Below are 17547 nucleotides of genomic sequence, written 5' to 3' on the forward strand. Positions count from 1 at the left end.
CACTTTCTCACCCCATTCTCCCCTAGTTTCCCTTTCTCAGCACCAAGTGACACCCAAGAGCACACTCAAAGACACACAAAACAGTATCAAACAGCAGTCACATTAGGTATTATAAAAAAACACTATGATGATTCCAACAATGTAACATGAATAATCACTTTTCAGTGCGCTCTAAACGCTTAGAATTATTGTGTTCAATAGACTTGATGGCTTAAAAATCCTCTGAGATCGCATTTTTTCCCCAGAGAGCGTTGAAACTTAGGCAAAGAGTTGATAATTCATACAATTATATGTGATGAATAAAGCAGGTGTCTCTTCATTTGAAAATTCCACAATGACCTTTACAAGAAGAGCCTCCTCTCATGAAATATACATGACCCTGAACACAATATGTCAGACTGCTAGACAAGGCTTATTAGCTGCAGGTAAATTCTGAAGGCCTCACTCTCTCTCTCTCTCTCTCTCTCTCTCTCTCTCTCTCTCTCTCTCTCTCTCTCTCTCTCTCTCTCACACACACACACACACACACACACACACACACACACACACACACACACACACACACACACACACACACACACACACACCAACACTGTATCTGCTGCTGGCTGTGTTTTCCTTAATAACCACAGATAGGGGCCTCAATCGACTCTTATAACTATCGAGAGAAAACATATTTAGGCATAGGATACATCCTATACAAAAGTTGAACTATCACTTTAAAGGTCTGAATGAAATGGAGCGTTTCAGAAACCTCATAACATTGAAAAATAATGTGGTGGATGTTTTCCAGTAATACTAATATGGGTGCTATGCAGTCACAATGGGAGAGACCTCACTTCATTTCCCAGTTAATAATCATGTCCTGGAGGATAGTTGGCTACTGTTTAATGTATGAGTCTTTGCGTCAGTGTGTCTGTTTGTTTGGTTTCCATAGAGCAGTGGAGATCTTATGTTATAGTGTCTATCGCTTTTCTCCTCACCTAAATCTCTTCTTTCACATTCCTGGAGGCTGGTATTGGAGCTAACACCCCTCCCCTTTGCATCTTTGCACAGTCTGCAAGTGTGTTGGTGTGTGTGAAGGAGGAAGTGAGACAGAGATGGTGCTGTCTTCTATGTCTCTGGGTGCCCCCTTGCTGAGCTGTCATCACTCCCTGGCACCGGGTACACAGCACAGCTGCAGGGGAACCACTCTGCAGGGAACCTTCGTTTCCATCTGTCGCCAATTCACAGTGGCACCTATTTAGAGCGGCTCAGCGGCTGTGCATGCCACGAGCCACGAGAAAGAGGAGAGGTTGGGCTTAAGGGGGTCAAGAAAAATGGGCATCAATAGATTAGAGTTTGGGGAAGCAAGATAATGGGGCTATATTTGACAGAAACATATTAAATCCGTCATATACTACATGACTTTATCATATACTTCATCAGCTTCTTTGAAGCGTTTTGCATTTTTTCATAACATTTTTGATGTAGTCAGTTTATCCTCAGGTTTCTTTTTCAAGACACGCATAAATGAATGAGACTTTTATTATTTATATAGCTGAAAAAAGAGGTTTATACTTTTTAAGCAGCGTAAACACATCTAAAAACATAAACAGTGGCTGTTTTAAACATTGTTTGTAACCTTAACATTTCTATCACCAGTAACCCTATTAATTTATATCAGTCTGTAATATCACTGTGAGCACATATTACCATCTGTGTGTGTGCATGGTCATGTGAGTCCAATTGTGCATGTGTGTGTATACAGTGTACTCCTGAACTTGTATCTGTGTATATGAGAACAGGCTTAATTTAGCAGGTGTGCTTTGACAGTTCTTGAACGGGTGCCAAGTCCGCTGTATGAAGGATAAGCGAGAGGAGGAGCTCAGTGCTCGAGCTGTGACAGATGGGGACGGTTTAACTTATAGAGTTCTGTTAAGATCTGGAGGTTTCTGACGCTGTCTGTGCCAAACAGGTGTGTATTCTAAATACACAGCAGGGAGAAGAGGTGAACAAGCCTCGACTGAATTATTTGTCTGGTTAAAGTGTTTCTACGAATAGAAAGAGGTTGCCAGTGGATGCTGTGTTTTTAATTCTTCTTTATGTGAGGCCAAATCGCAGCAACCCCATCTGGAAGAGTGTTGTCAAATGCAAATGAAAACTAAAGTCAAACAAATAAGGGAAAGCCTTCATGAACTGTTGAAGACTTTCTATTGTCTTCATGAACTGTTGAAACTTACGAAGAAAATTGTTTAGCGAGGATTTAGGTTGTGTAAAAAGATATAACTGAAACCTTTACTTTGGGGAACTAGAAGATGTGGCTTTTTGAGCCATCTTATCAACAGCATAAAGAGCATTAGTGTAATTTACTAAAGCTCCCCCAAAATGGTGTTTTCCTAAGTTTGTGCAGCCAGTAAATGTCTACAGTCAATGAAGGTATGAAAGCAAACACATGGCAGAATTAAAAGCTAAACCTTACAGAAACTTGAAATGTTGAACAACATTGGAGTGTGTGTTGGCTCAAAGTGCCATTCGGACGGCTGCAAAGTTGAAAAGTTCATCTGGTTAGTGGTGTCCAGGTGCCGAGCAGGCAGGCAAGATGCTTCACCATATGGCTGCTTATCGCCACCAGACGCCAGCCGTCCCAGCCACTGACTTTCACAAGCTTTACTTTCACTTTACAAGGTGAAGAGTTGCATCTTATGTATCCCCTGACTAACATGCTGAAAGACCTCTGTATGTGTGTTTTATAAAGAGGAGAAAAAAGTGTTTTTGTTAGGAAATTGTCCCAGTGTTATGATTATAAACTGGTTAGAAAGCTGGAAAGAAAGAGTTGATGTATTCTGATTTACAGAACCCAAAATGTTGCAGATTATTTGGCTTCTCTTCTGCATGTGGATTGGGGTTTTAAAGAGGTAATGAAGTCCTGGTGTGTCCTCCTGCTGGGTTTGTATTTGGCGAGGGGTGCCTGTGTGTCGCTGATAGAGGGATCTCTCTGACACGGCTGCTCTGTCCCGCCGCATCTGGGAGCCAGTAGCGGCAGCCGCTGGGGGGAGATAAGGCAAGGCTAGCCGTTTGCCTGTAACGCACGTTTTGCCCCCCTCTGCCCTGTTCTCCTCTCCTCCTCTGCTCCTCCGTACACCCACCTTCCCTCCCATCATCCCTCTGACCTTATCTCAGGAGAGAAGGCACCACTGGGTCGCTACTGTGATAGCACCTGCCAGAACCAGAGCTGGCCTCTGGTGATTATGTGGGAATCATTATCTCTCTCTCCCCAAAAACTCATTTTATACCAGCCAACATCTGAGGGGAGGGGGGCAAGAGAGAAAAGACTTCTATAACAGGTAACACAGAGAAACTGTGTGTGTGAATCAGGAGGTTGGGAATATGCACAAAAAATCCTGCATCGAAACATCTTTTTTGCAACACAGGATTTAAATGTGATATAAATGTGAAAAGATAAAGATTACATGTGATAGTGATTAATCATCTGTGTTCAGCTTATGATTACACAATCTCTTCCAAATGCATGGTCATGAAAAACATTTAAAAGTAAGTATTTCAAGGGATCTTTAATTCCATAATTAGGAATATATATATAATTTTTGTATTTGTAGCTTATATAGGGCATAGCAATTGTTTAATCACTTAACTCCCAAATATGTTGCTTTTACTGGAGCCACCCTATGCTCCTTTTAATTTTTTTTAACTACGCCTCTTTGCCCTTTCCACTCATTTTTTCCTCCTCCCACAATTATCTCATCAGTGCAAAACTGTTGAGACAAATCTATTTTGGTTCACATCATCCAATCAAGTTAGGTTAAAACTTTCCATTTTCTAGTCAGAGCACCATCCATTTTTTACCCCTCTTGTGTGCAACTCTATATTGATGTCTTTTCCAAACCTGTAATGAACATCAACTCTCCACCTGCCCTAAATATATTCTCACACTTTATATTTAAATAAACAAGTGTTTTCAATCTCATCTCACATTTAATGCATTCACTGATTTTATAAAACAGTTGTCTTTCATGCTCTTCCACACCAAAATAAAGCAGCATGGGTTTCTCTCACTTCCTCTCTGCTGATGACCGTACTGTATGTGTGTTGGTTTCAGCCAGGCACTTGGCACATCTGTGTACTCACATCCCCTCTCACTTCTCTCATCAGCACACTACCTACTTCAACATAAATATGTGTGTGTGTATGTGTGTGCGCTGGCATACACACACTGGAACTCCGTCTGGGTTAGGGGTTAATGAGTCCTAGCGGGTCAGAGGTCAAGCAGGTAATGGCTACAATGTTGGTACAGTTTCACATGAGAGCCCCTTTCAGCTGTCCCAGCTTAGTGAAGTTTACTTTGGCATGTTTGATTCTAAATGTGAGATAGCCGTGTTTCAGCATCTTTTCCCACAACAGGTGTGCTTTTTTCTCCAGATGTGACTACTGTCACCCACATGGCGTTGTGGGAGGGGGGTTAATGTCCTAATTTATGTTAAATAGCTCAAATAGAAAAAAACTAAACCCATTGCCCCAAAATATTTGTCTATGGTTGGTGAGTGGAGTTTTCCATATCCAACTCGAAAAAGAATGTTCAAGTTTGCATTTGTATTCACCTTTTGAATTTTTTAGCTAGTTGTACCGAACTTGTAGTTTGAATTCGAAAGGTTTATTGCTCTCATCCTCTACATAATATTAAACTTTAAGAGGCTTTAACCATCTGACCTAGATCAAAACTGAGACTGAAAAATAAAGCTGCTGAAGGAAGTCAATCATCTAACAAGCTTTAGTGAACCTTGGCATGCAATTACTTTGCATCATTCCTTAATAAAATTCAAAACAAAAAAGGAGAAAAAAGCTAGAGCAACTAGTTTGAGAGAAACCTTTATTATGGTCCTGAGTTATAGGTGCCAGAAGCAAAGGATCCTGGGAAGGAGTGACTGCTGGCCGCAGACACAGCTGGTTCCTGACAGAGGAAGCCGAGACGGAGGCCCAGGTCTTTCTGTCTGCTGCTATCAACGCAGCCAGCACTGCTGCCCGGCCTCCCCAGGGGCTGCTGCTGTGCAACACACAAACAAACACACACACACACACACACACACACACACACACACACACACACACACACACACACACACACACACACACACACACACACACACACACACACACACACACACACACACACACACACACACACGCAAACTGTAACATACTAACACACACTTCTCTTTTGAGCTGCAGTGGCATTCAGGGCAGAAGGAGGGTTCAGATGAGAGCACAGCCCCTCAGCCAGAGCCACGAGACAAGCTGACCTGCCGCTGACATTACTCTCACACACACTCTGCGGGAAGGGAGAGATGAGAGACTAAATGAACCAGATGAACCAAAAAGAAGAAAGAAAGGTAATTGTAAACACAAGATCTACCAAGGACATCTAAAAGGGAAAAGGAGACTTGGAGCTGAAGACAAAGACTGTTACCCATGGTTATTAACAACTGTCATAATGACATTTTCCTAACACAAAGTTCCATGCAGACATGAAGCAAAGAAAAAATACCAGAGGAATCCAGGAATAATTCAACCAGCATTAAACTCTTGAATGAAAGGTGAAAGGCAGAAGAGGAAGCAACCTCTGCTGTTTCTTGTTTTTCTCTATTGGAAGCTATAACAACAGTAACGTCCTTGTCCTTGCATGGCTATTCAGTGGGTCAAACAGTACAATGATCTGCAGGGACCTCAAAGGCAAACTGGCTGAATATTAAGAGGAAAGACATGCGAAGCCTCAAGGACATATGGAACAGAAGGTCCAACAGGAAAGCTGCTTTTTTGAGGTCAAGCGATTTTTAATCTTCATTGTCTTGACTTCACTGCTTTAAACAAACACGTCACATCATCTTGAATCCCTTTACCTCACACAGAATTTGAAAGTTGGACTGTTGGGGATTTAAAGGTTGCAATATGTCTATTGAAGTCCAGTTTGAGCGCCAGAAGAAGGACCTGAGAGCCGGGAGTTCCTCTGCTCCAGCGTTTCCTCCACGTGTCCCTACAGTGACACTGATCAGCCACAGAGAGCTGAGGGATAAACACACTGCCCACAGACTCCAACCTGCAAGCCTTGATCTAAACCTGGCAACCAGCAGCTACTACAGATGTAGTGAAGGTAGGAACCTGTCATCTTAAAGGACCTTTTTTATGAAATCTTTTGGCAGTGTGTTACTGTGATGAGTGACGGAGGGTCTTGCAGCTGTCAGGTCTGCTCATTAAGTTGGAGTGATGGGTGGATAATCAGTTTGTGTTGACTTAGCTTTGCATGCTGTAAGGGCAATGTGAGGTTTCTTCATCTTGTGAGTAGACCTGTTATTCGATGATTGAAACTGAGGTTTCAAGGTTAAAATGACATCAAACTTACCATCTAAATTAGTTTTTTCCGTCCAAAGCAATTATGTGTAAAATTATCTAATTTGTTTCTCAGCACATTTTACTATATTTCTTGACATTTGTAGAAAACAAGCTGACTTTACAGATCAAATGTAACATTTAATCAGGTTTATATTTTTCTCAAAAGAATCCTTTAGATTTCATGAATGATGCTTTTTGTTTTAATGAGTCAGGCACAAATAAATGTATCATTATTGTTAACAAGCCCAGTGGAACACAATTTCCCCCGCTGCACAAGAAAGGAAAAGGAAATAGGTTTTTGGAGTGTTAGGTGGGTGGGGGGTCTTCCTCTGGGAAACCCCATACAGCTACAGGGAACTAGAATATAATCTGGAGTTTCACTGTTCAGCTTCAATGGCTTCATAAGACACATGCAGGTCACGGGTTGCATCACAGTGAATGACAGAGCAAAAACTTTAAGAGAGTAGTTTGCAGACAGATGAGGGATGCTTGAAATACATCCAGGAAAAAAGGAAGGGTAGAAGATGTAATTGATTCTTAAAGCAGTGAAAACACTGAAGTAGTGCCATTAGGTGAAAATGAAAACCTTCACTTGATTCAGAGTTGGGTTGGAAGAGAGAGAAATGCATTAAGAATCAAACATTAAAGGCCCAATTTTATAGACTCTAAATATGTAGAAACGGTAAGCCATAGCAAGAACTAATACCCAACGTAGTGAATTACCTGCAGCGCCTGACGTCTCTTGGCAGTAATGAGCTTTGTGAACGTTGCAGAGATAAGGCCTCTATAATTAGGCTTAGTCATAAGCATCCCCCCTGTAATGCTCTGATAAAAAAAAAAAACAGTGGAACTCTGGTGTCTGGGATTCAACTCATTCGACACTCTCTCTCTCTATTACACACACACACACACACACACACACACACACACACACACACACACACACACACACACACACACACACACACACACACACACACACACACACACACACACACACACACACACACACTTTTACATCAGGTAAACTACTTGAGACAAAGAGCTGTGTTTACACATTAACACATTTTGATTTCCACAGTATATGCATTTGCATCAGTGTGTGTGTGTGTGTGTGTGTGTGCATGTTTGTGTCCACTGATATGTTCACACTGTATAAAAAAATCAGCAGTAGTAATGTGTGTGTTAGTGCGTGTGACTGTGTGTGTGAGGTGTTGTGAGCTGCAGCATAGGCTTCCTGTGAGGGAGCAGATGTCGCAGAGCTCAGGCACAGCTGCAACGGGCGATAACCGTGGTGGCAAGAATATGTCGGCACGCTGGCTCTTCTCCCTGGGTCTTATCAGCCGCACACAGCATACACACACACACACACACACACACACACACACACACACACACACACACACACACACACACACACACACACACACACACACACACACACACACACACACACACACACACACTCATATAGACATTCTACAATAAGGAACTGCCACCCAGCACTATAGCACACCCTCACAGCAAGCCCAGATAGAGGGAGGACGGAAATGATAGAGATGGAGAGAGGAAGAAAAGGAGAAAGCACTAAATCAAGGGACTTTGAGGAAAAAGGTGCAGTGAATCCCTAACAAAACCCTGGCTCATGACTGCTGTATCATAGACTTCATAATTTTTTGCCAATCCTAATCCTCAATAGCTTTGAAAAGGCTATTCTTATTTCCCTCACAATGACGTTTAGTACAAAACTTGGTCACTTTCTCTATCCTGATGTGATACATTCTCCATATTATTATCCAGGTCTCAGAAGATCTGTTTGCGAAATTATTAATATGAAATAGACTTTAAAATCAACACTATTTGATGAAATTATCACTTTTAATCCTAATCTTTGTTCAAAATTGTAATTTTAATTGTAAATCTGATGTATTTTTTGAATTTGAGTTTTAAGTACCTTCAGTACCAGACATTTCATGATTCTGTATATCATTTCAGCTTCTTAACAACAACACCAGTTTTACTTATAGTTTTGCCATGTCACCATACAGTATCTCATCAGTTATCTGAATAACGTTGTTATCATGACCAAAATGACAGTGCAAAACAGTTTGTAATAAAATGTAATGAACGTACTGTACACATCAAAATACTGATCCATTGCTTAACAATTGCATCAGTGTATCTGCGGCACAAATACAAGCAAATAGATGTGGTAGAGATTATTAAAATGTGAATTATTATTGAAAGATGAATATTGATGATGTGCAAGAAAACAAAAGAAAACAGAGTAAATGAGGAACAAAAAATTGAAAGGTATGTGAGGGAGGACAGGCAAGGTGATGATAAGAGGTGTGTGTGCGTGTGTGTGTGTGTGAGAGAGAGAGAGAGAGAGAGAGAGAGAGAGAGAGAGAGAGAGAGAGAGAGAGAGAGAGAGAGAGAGAGGGGGAAGTTATCCTTTCTGTTTCCTCAGCACCAGCTTTGTGGTTTCTATGAGGAACAGATGTTCACAACTTGATACAGTGCCTCACCCCCCTCCACTCACTATCTCCAGTGCCAGCACCACCAACTGTCTGCACACACACAAACACACACACTCATGCAAGCGCACACACACACATATTGTCTCTTGGGAAACACAGTTATATAAAGCAGTGACTTTCTCATGTGAGTGTTAAGAGGGCGTATTCACCTGCATACTACAGACTTTTTTAATGTCTGTTTCCCTTTCAGGCTGCATATCCTGTTCTTGAGTCAACACTTGATATAATCAGGTGTCACTTCCTCCTTTGACAGTTTGCATTTCTGTTGGTCAGCTCTGACACTTCGCTCAGCGTAGGAGTCTGGCCAAAAAAAACACAAAGATGAATGGACTAAGTGTACCTGTATGCAGGCAGAAATAAGTCCTTTTCTGTTTCATATTTCCGGATTAGGTTTTGGCAGTAGGACTGTGAATGTGTATAATTAGGCAATTTAGGAAAATCAAACTGCAATTTAACCTCATTTTGTATATTCTACAGTTATGCTTGGCTTGGAAATGAAAGGCGATTATGCATAGGAAATATTTAAGATAGGTGGAAAATTATGATTTAGGCAAATGGATAACAAATCTGAAACATGGAATAAAAATATTGTCTGTAATAGCCACGGTAATGCATTGTGTAGTGCCCCTATTAGAGTTGCTCTGTGGCAGAAAAACAACCCTGAAAGTCAAGTATTTCAAAGGACATTATTTCCAAAGAGCATGGATTGAATTTTGAATTCACATCATGTCTGGATGATTCAAACAACAGACACTTTGCTGCTCAATTGAAAGCAAAATGTCAGAGGGTGTATGGATGCAATTTGTAAAAGCAGCATTCCAGCGTACGTGCTTGAGAGGGTGGGTCAATGATCCGTTACACCACTACATGCCGAATAAACGAATATCTCTTTCTGTTTTATTCTCATTTATAACATTATGGAACAGCTTGAGAACATTCACACATGTTGACATTGACATAGAAAGTAAGAGAAAAACATTATCATGAGCACGCTATCAGAAAAAGCATGGTCTAAATTAAAAAACTCATATTCAGGGAGGATGCGTGTGACAACACAAACTCCATTTTTATCAGCATTTCAATCAGCAGAACAGTTTTCTGATGAAGTGAGCTGTACTCCTTACTCCTTCAGGATGAAACCTACAATGGTGCTTTTAATGGCAGCCCCATAATAGGGTGGTCTGTTGAATGGGCATGACAAAGTAGAGGATGGTAGAAGAGAGAAGAGTGCAGGAATACAATGGGTCTAGCGTTCCTTTCAGTCGGCTCAGGGCCTTATCTTCTGTCAACACACTAGCCTGTGACTGCCACTATAGGAAAGGATTTACAATGTGTGAGTGGAGGAAATGCTGCAAACTTCACTCTGGCTTTTACTCTGACACACACATGCACGCATACACAGAAATAGTCATTTCCATACCAGCACAATGACCAACCCTGGCTCTTATAACTCAGTGAGTGCCCAACCATCCAGGAGATGCTGTCAACCTAACAGAGTCCGCAGCAGGGTGGGGGTGTTTGTAAGGTGACAGTGAGATAGATTGAAAGAAAGACGAAACAACGCTGTTTTCGTCATTAATGCCATCAAAGGATCTTCCAGGGGCAGTATTATGGCACAGGGAGTTCATCGAAGCGAGCTCCCACCTTGTGTTGTGTGATTCATTGCGCAGTTTATCAGGCCGGCCACATGGAGTGTCAGAGCTAACCCAGTGACCGTTCAACAAAAGGCCAAATTAAGAGGAGTGAGAGGCTGTCGTACAGGGAGGCTGACAGGTTGACTGACGCTGTTCCCGAGGAGAATAGCATCCTGTCAATCTTGGAGCTGTCACCTTGACAGGAATCCTTTCTTTGGATGCAACCCCCATTGCCAATCTTTCTGTCAGTCAAGGCCACACACACGCACACACACACACACACACACACACACACACACACACACACACACACACACACACACACACACACACACACACACACACACACACACACACACACACACACACACACACACACACACACCTCTTGTATTCTACACAGGAATAAAAAAAGCCACCAACAGTAAACTACTAAGGAGACACACACACACGCACGCACGCACACACACGCACACAAACACACACACACACACACACACACACACACACACACACACACACACACACACACACACACACACACACTCAATACCTTATGTAGTGAGCCACCTAGGGCTAAAAAAGAGAGAAAAATAGAGAGTGGGTTTCATAAACACTCCATCCCTCTCCTTGACAACTGTACTTCCACTGTGTTACTCGACAAACTATGCCTCTGACAGACCCAGCTTGTAATAGCCTGTGCATCTGTTTTGTGTGTAGTGTTTGTGTGTGTGTGCATGCGTGCGTGAGTGTGTGTGTGTGTTTGACCATTTCCACATCACCAGCTTTTCAGTAATTTACCATATTGTGGTATGAACTAAAGCATTGACACTGGATCTAAGGTTACCTGAAGTTATTCCTACACCTTTGCCGTGGGGGAAATAGTTTCAACAAAGAGCACTAGGGATTTCCCCAGCACGCTTGTTCACATTATTGCATCAGGACAGGAGTGTTTTTAAAAAGTCCTCCTGGCACCATGTGAAGGCAGCGTTTGTGTTGGAGGCTGGCGAGGCTGGTGAGACTGGAGTCGGGGCAGAGCAGCTGTCTGTGTGTACTCTACAAGCTGGTTTTGTTTGTTCTGTAGACACAGGAGGGGTCAGGAGGGTGTCAGCTTTGTCTGCTGTCCCCCTGCATGACTGTGTGTGTGTGTGTGTGTGTGTGTGTGTGTGTGTGTGTGTGTGTGTGTGTGTCGGGCAGAGAGAGAAAGAGGACAGGTGGGTCAGCAAAGAGAGTAACAGTTCGGTGTGGACAGCTGGAGGATTCTCACTGTAAGAACCAGTATATCTCCCTCTTCACGGTTTCTCTCTGTAAAGTTATTTCTGCTCGTACATTTTTTGTCATACACATTAATTACCATTCTGTTAATGCAATCAAGTAATTGCTTTTTCAAACAATATTCAGCTGAAATGCATAGACTGACAGAAAAGTTATCAGCAACCTTTTTAAATGATCAATCAATTGTTTGGGTTGTTACTGAGAAAAACATGTCCAAGCAGTATGGATTCACTAGTTGCTGCTTTTCTTTGACTATAACAATTTTAATTGAATGCCTTATGTTGGGTCAGATAAACTAAGCAATTTAAAGAGAACACCATACCCCACTTCTTTTTGCAGCCTTACCTGTAGAGCCTGTACAGATACTGATAATCTGAGAAGATATAAAAGCTTAAAATAGACTATTAAATAGCATATAATTATGCAAGACAAATTAAATTAGAATATTAATGTGCACTATACACCATAAGTTTATTATAAGGTACTAATTAAAACAAGCAACACTGAATTATGTAGAGCAATAAAAAGGGAACATTAATGACAGTAATAATACTTAGTCTATCCATCCTCACATCCACCCACCTGACTATTTATGACGACACAAAGAAAACAATAGAGTTTACAAGCTATGCAATTTACTGGAGTGTTTTCACATATTCATCTGCATTAATTCAGCTCACAGATATCTGCTCTTGTATTGTTTATCCAGGTGTGGAATAAAGTACATAAAGCCTGCAGTCTTGTATTGTGCTCTCCTAGTTGTTCTCGTCTCTCTGAGACATGAGGAAACAGCGGCCCCCACGGGCAGACAGTGGGACAGTACCTCACAGCCCTCAATGCTTTAGGATTTGCCTGCTTTGTTATGTGAAATAATGATTCGCCTGCACTGTGCAAGCCAGACATTAACATAATTCATAGTCCTATTATGTGCATATTTTTGGATGCATTTTTATTGTAAAAGTAGTTAAATGTGTGACCCATTACTACTGATTGAGTTCCATTGGCTTCCATGCAGATTTGTAATACAGTGCAACGTGTTTAGCCAAAAATGGCATAGTTTTGTACCCATTATGGGGTTTTGTGCTCTACAATTTGGATATACTTCAATTTAGAAAGGATTCCTGTACATAGCTGCCAGCTCGCGGCTCTGATGGTACCCGAGAGAGAGTGGGGGAGAGAGAGAGAGAGAGAGAGAGAGAGAGAGAGAGAGAGAGAGAGAGAGAGAGAGAGAGAGAGAGAGAGGTTAGCAGCTCCAGATGGTGTTTAAACGCAGACAGAAGGCTACAGCGAGGACAGAGAGAGGAGGAGGAGGAGAGAGCCACGGTGAATGCGTACAGTGAGCTCTTCAGCTCCGCTCATCAGTAAAGACAAAACAAGTGTTAAAACCTCAAATCGTGAATTGACTGCAGCGAAAGAAAACGTTTTAGTATCCGGAGCTGACCGTGATTTCCTGCGGGAGAAGTGGATCTCTACACAGCACCATCTGAATACAGGTCGGCGGAGGATCGGCGTGTCGGCGGCGGGGAAGGACCGTACACAGAAACGTAGTAGTAGAGTAGCCGGTCGAAACTGTGTTTTTGCAACAGAAAAGGAGCAGAAATGATCTCCCCGGATGTATGAGAACTTGTTCCTGACACCACGGAGTGCGGCTGGACTGTGAACTAAAGAAGAGGGGTTTTAAAGTTGTCACAGGAGGCATGATAGACGCACCCTGCAGACAAGAGGGTCCGCATCTTTCTAATCTGAGTTTTCACATGGAAGACTTTAGGATTTATGGACAAAGTAGCGACCGGTTAACAGTTGTGTCTGCCTAAAAACGATCAGATTTTTTTTTTTTTTTGCATTTCAAGCTGTATTTGATATTGTATTTCTTTTATCTGGGATGGTTAAAATGAGCAAAAGAGCGGATTAACATGACTTGCACAAGTTGTGATTTTCTTCTCATCACAGTCAACACCGTCTTGCTTTAAAAAAACAAAATCAAAAAACAAACTGCAAAACCAAAGACATCATCGAGGATCCAAGAGCCCTTGCTTTGATTTTTATTTCTTCCTTGTTCGATATCTGCAAAGAGAATACCTCATAATTTATTATATCTGGAAAGTCAAAGCCTCTTTTGAACCCCCAAAGGAAAGTCAAACATTACATTTTTAGTTTGACTGGCTTCTGCTTCTGCTTCTCTTTCCTCTGACTCTTTAAGAAACAAAGCAACAAAACAAGGAATTAAAACCTGAATGGTTTCCCGCACTATCTAGTAAATGCTTTATCTTTTTCCCAAATAATGAGGAGTGAGACGATAAAGAAACTGTTTTAGAAACGTCTTGGTGTGGATTATCACCACTACAGTTACCTCAGCTTGACCCCGACCTTCACAAAGTAAGTACAACCTGCAAACTCGACTGTATTCAGTTAATCATGGAAACACATGTATCTTGTTGTTGGTTTGAATTGGGTTTAAATTCACTGAAGGCTTGCAAGAATTTGTTTCATAGGCCTAAATTATCAAAACGTGTTATAATGGAAACATCTTTTTATATTTAAATGGTTAAAAAATGTGGAAATATCTGAAATTTAAAGTCTCACATTCTGATCAACACTGTGTGTTCAGCTCTGTTAGAGCGATGTGTTATTGTCAAGGTGAAGACAAACCAGGCCACTGATAATCTACTTGCTTTATGTTCTTTAAAATACCTTTTTATTGGGATTATATATATTGTTTTGTAATCAATACTTTAATTTCATCCTGTTACATATGAAGTTGTCTTCAGAGGATATATCATATTTATTATAAGAAAAAATAATGAGTCCTCTATGAGTAATGCTGCTTATAACCAATGTAGAAATAGAGAAGTTGACTATAAAATAGAGTATAGTAAAAAAAAGTGAGTCTTATAATAATAATAATAATAATTAATTACAGTAGATGCATTTATCGCCTTTCATTTACTGTTTTTGTCAGTTTATAGCAGTGGACACAATGTGCTGAGAGATGAAGACATAGGGAGGATCACAAGTTGTTTGTTCCATCAGTCTGTGCTGCACATCAAAGAAAGTGATGACACAAAGTCTTTGCTCTCTATATACCTTGAGTTCACCTGGTCTAGATGGAGTTGATGGGGGTTAAGGATGCATTTAGAAATTTACCCTGAACTGAACTCCATGGTACCTCCGAAAAAATCACCCCTTTTTGTAATGATACAGTAAGGGAAGTCCAACAATTCCTTGTGAGTGCAGGGTGTTTGTAGACCAGCATGTGGAAACATTAAAGACGGAGGCTGAGGAAGTGTTTAACAGAAAATACTTTGGCAACCAGAGGAAATAAACATAACTGCAAAGGGATTTTAAAAGCTGAAATCATGGTAGATAATTTATAGCAACCCTTTGAATCTGTGAGGACACTCCCAGAGAAGAAACAAGTCCAGCCTAAGGTTTCTACCCCCACTTGAACAGCCTCAGCAGCACACTCTTCTGCTTGTGAGTGCAACAGTAAAACACTCAAGCCATTTTCTCTGCAGGACACAGCCCTGTATAATTGGCCCTGGTAAATATCTTCTGAATAATTGAACAGTTGATAATAGTCTCGAACAATGGATGGGAGGTTGCAGGGGTGAAACCGCAGTGCAGACACCCTACCTCACCACACATTATACCTCCATCACCACCAAGCTAGCGTCTCAGCCTCGCTCCTTCCAACGCTGCCCACCCCATCGCTCAGCTGGGCCCGGCCAGTCGCCTGCTAAGGCAGATGTCTCTACTTCATCATTAAGTAGCCCTCTTAAAAGGCAGGCCATTCATCATGACCCCAGCCCGCAGATTTTATTTATTCAGTTCCCATCCACCACAGGTGCATAGACGGGATGTCTTCTGTTTTAAATGCAGAAGGAACATACCATAGGACTTTAAAAGAAAGAACCTGTTCTGGAGAAACAGCAGCAGGCAACCCCACAGGCCAGCAGAGAATCAGCCTAGAGTCTCTGCTAATTACTGACAACTACTAGAAACACATGCTTTACTGCAATTAGCTTGTTTTATTATTCTGAATCATTGCTGCTGTTTCAGGCACATCATGACTAATGTTTCACCATGAAGGTGTCAAAGGCAAATTGTTTTATATACCCTTGTGTGTGCCAATGTTAACTGGATAGTTTATCAGGAGATGTTGAGGGTCATGATGATATCAGTAGCAGTGTCTCATGGAGCAGGTGACACAGCTCTTTCAGTGACTTGATGCTGCAGGATCTTCAGCTTATCTGTTTACTGTATTATTGTGTGGGCTTGTTGAGTGTGCTTGGTGTATGTGTGTGTGTGTGTGTGTGTGTGTGTGTGTGTGTGTGTGTGTGTGTGTGTGTGTGTGTGTGTGTGTGTGTGTGTGTGTGTGTGTGTGTGTGGTAATTATCATGATCTAAATGCGGGCAGTGCAGGTGAAACTGGCTGTCTCCTAATTAATGAGTGGAGCAGATGGCCTCAGGTGGGCGGGAGCTGTGAGCGCACAGCGAAGCGGTCAGGTGGTCAGCACCACACAGACACCTGGGCCATCACAAACAAGACAAGCCAAGCGGTTGACACAAGCCAAAGACATCTGGCCTATGTGTCTATGTGTTTAAGTGTCTATGTATTTTTCCTGAAAGTCAACAACCACATACAGTGTTGTGCCTGGTGTCATATGAACCTTTTGAACATTTGCTGTTTCTACTCGCAACTTGTTCTACACTAGTTGAAGTTTAAGATATTAAACTATACGGAGAAGAGGAAAAAAACATCAGAGAAGAGGTAATTATTCAAATATATAATAATGTGAGACAGAAAAGCTTTTTTTTCTTAGTGTACTATCTCTTCAATCAATCTTACAGCATATTATGTTACAGCATGGTTGTTTTTAAATTCTGGCAATGATGCAAAGGATGCAAAGTTATACCGTGTGTATGGAGTCTATTTATATTTGTTTGTATTTATAAATCATAGTAAGGGTTGGGCCTCTCCCTTCAAACAGTTCATAGTTGTGCCTTTCTACATGTTACTATGTGTCTTGTATAATTTGAAGAGTTGTTTGTGTTACTACACTCTAAATTGTCTTTTAATTTGTAACACAACCATTCAGCCAAGAAACGCTCAAGGGGTCTATTTTGTCTCAGATTAAGTCATTGCAGTAGCTTTACTTCAAGCATGAGAATACTTGCCCTTAATGGAAAAAGATCATTTTACAAAAAGAGAGAAGAGTAGCGTCTTTCTTTAGTTTGTGTTTCAGTGAACAATTAGCTATAGTAAGAAGAAAGTGAAGGAGCCATAATTGCTGGTTATATTGATCTTGTGTGTTCATGTTCAAAGCAACAATTTAATAGGGATTGAAGAGACGGTGTAATGTTATACAGAGTATTTCAGCCCTGATGCTCAAAGCAGAATGACAGTGTACATACTGCACAGATAAAGTGAGTAGTAAATAGAATGAAATGTGTGTGTTTTTGTGATTGAAATGCCTCTGCGCTGAATCTCTATGGTTCCACTGCTGTTTATCCTAATACACAGTGGGAAAGACAACTATGGTTCTGGCCTCCTCCTGCTCAGTCCTCCATCCTGAGTGTGTGTGTGTGTTTGTGTGTGAATTGGTCTGCTCTGTCCTGGTCTGTTCCACATGTGTTTGACATTACTGTGACAAGGCTGCCCAGCCTCTCTGGGGAGATGGAGAATGTCAGAGACTAGAGCGGATAAGCGAACAG

At 41.4% G+C, this 17547-nt stretch overlaps 1 protein-coding gene across 4 annotated transcripts in view; it reads left to right on the forward strand.

The window, feature by feature from the left end:
* The first annotated feature begins 5249 nt into the window (after positions 1 to 5249).
* cbfa2t3 (CBFA2/RUNX1 partner transcriptional co-repressor 3) overlaps positions 5250 to 17547 on the forward strand; it is a 41292-nt gene continuing 28994 nt past the window's right edge. The window contains exons 1-2 of one of the 4 annotated variants that reach the window (XM_063881685.1): positions 5250 to 5816; positions 5904 to 6145. In XM_063881685.1, coding sequence (XP_063737755.1) covers positions 5944 to 6145 — 202 coding nt within the window. In that variant the 5' untranslated portion in view covers positions 5250 to 5816; positions 5904 to 5943. Of the gene's footprint in view, positions 6146 to 13126; positions 14210 to 17547 lie in introns of those variants that run through there. The other 3 variants (XM_063881686.1, XM_063881687.1, XM_063881688.1) reach the window with 3 other exon arrangements.

This window comes from Eleginops maclovinus, chromosome 4 (assembly GCF_036324505.1).
Source record: "Eleginops maclovinus isolate JMC-PN-2008 ecotype Puerto Natales chromosome 4, JC_Emac_rtc_rv5, whole genome shotgun sequence".
Taxonomy (NCBI): Eukaryota; Metazoa; Chordata; class Actinopteri; order Perciformes; family Eleginopidae; genus Eleginops; species Eleginops maclovinus.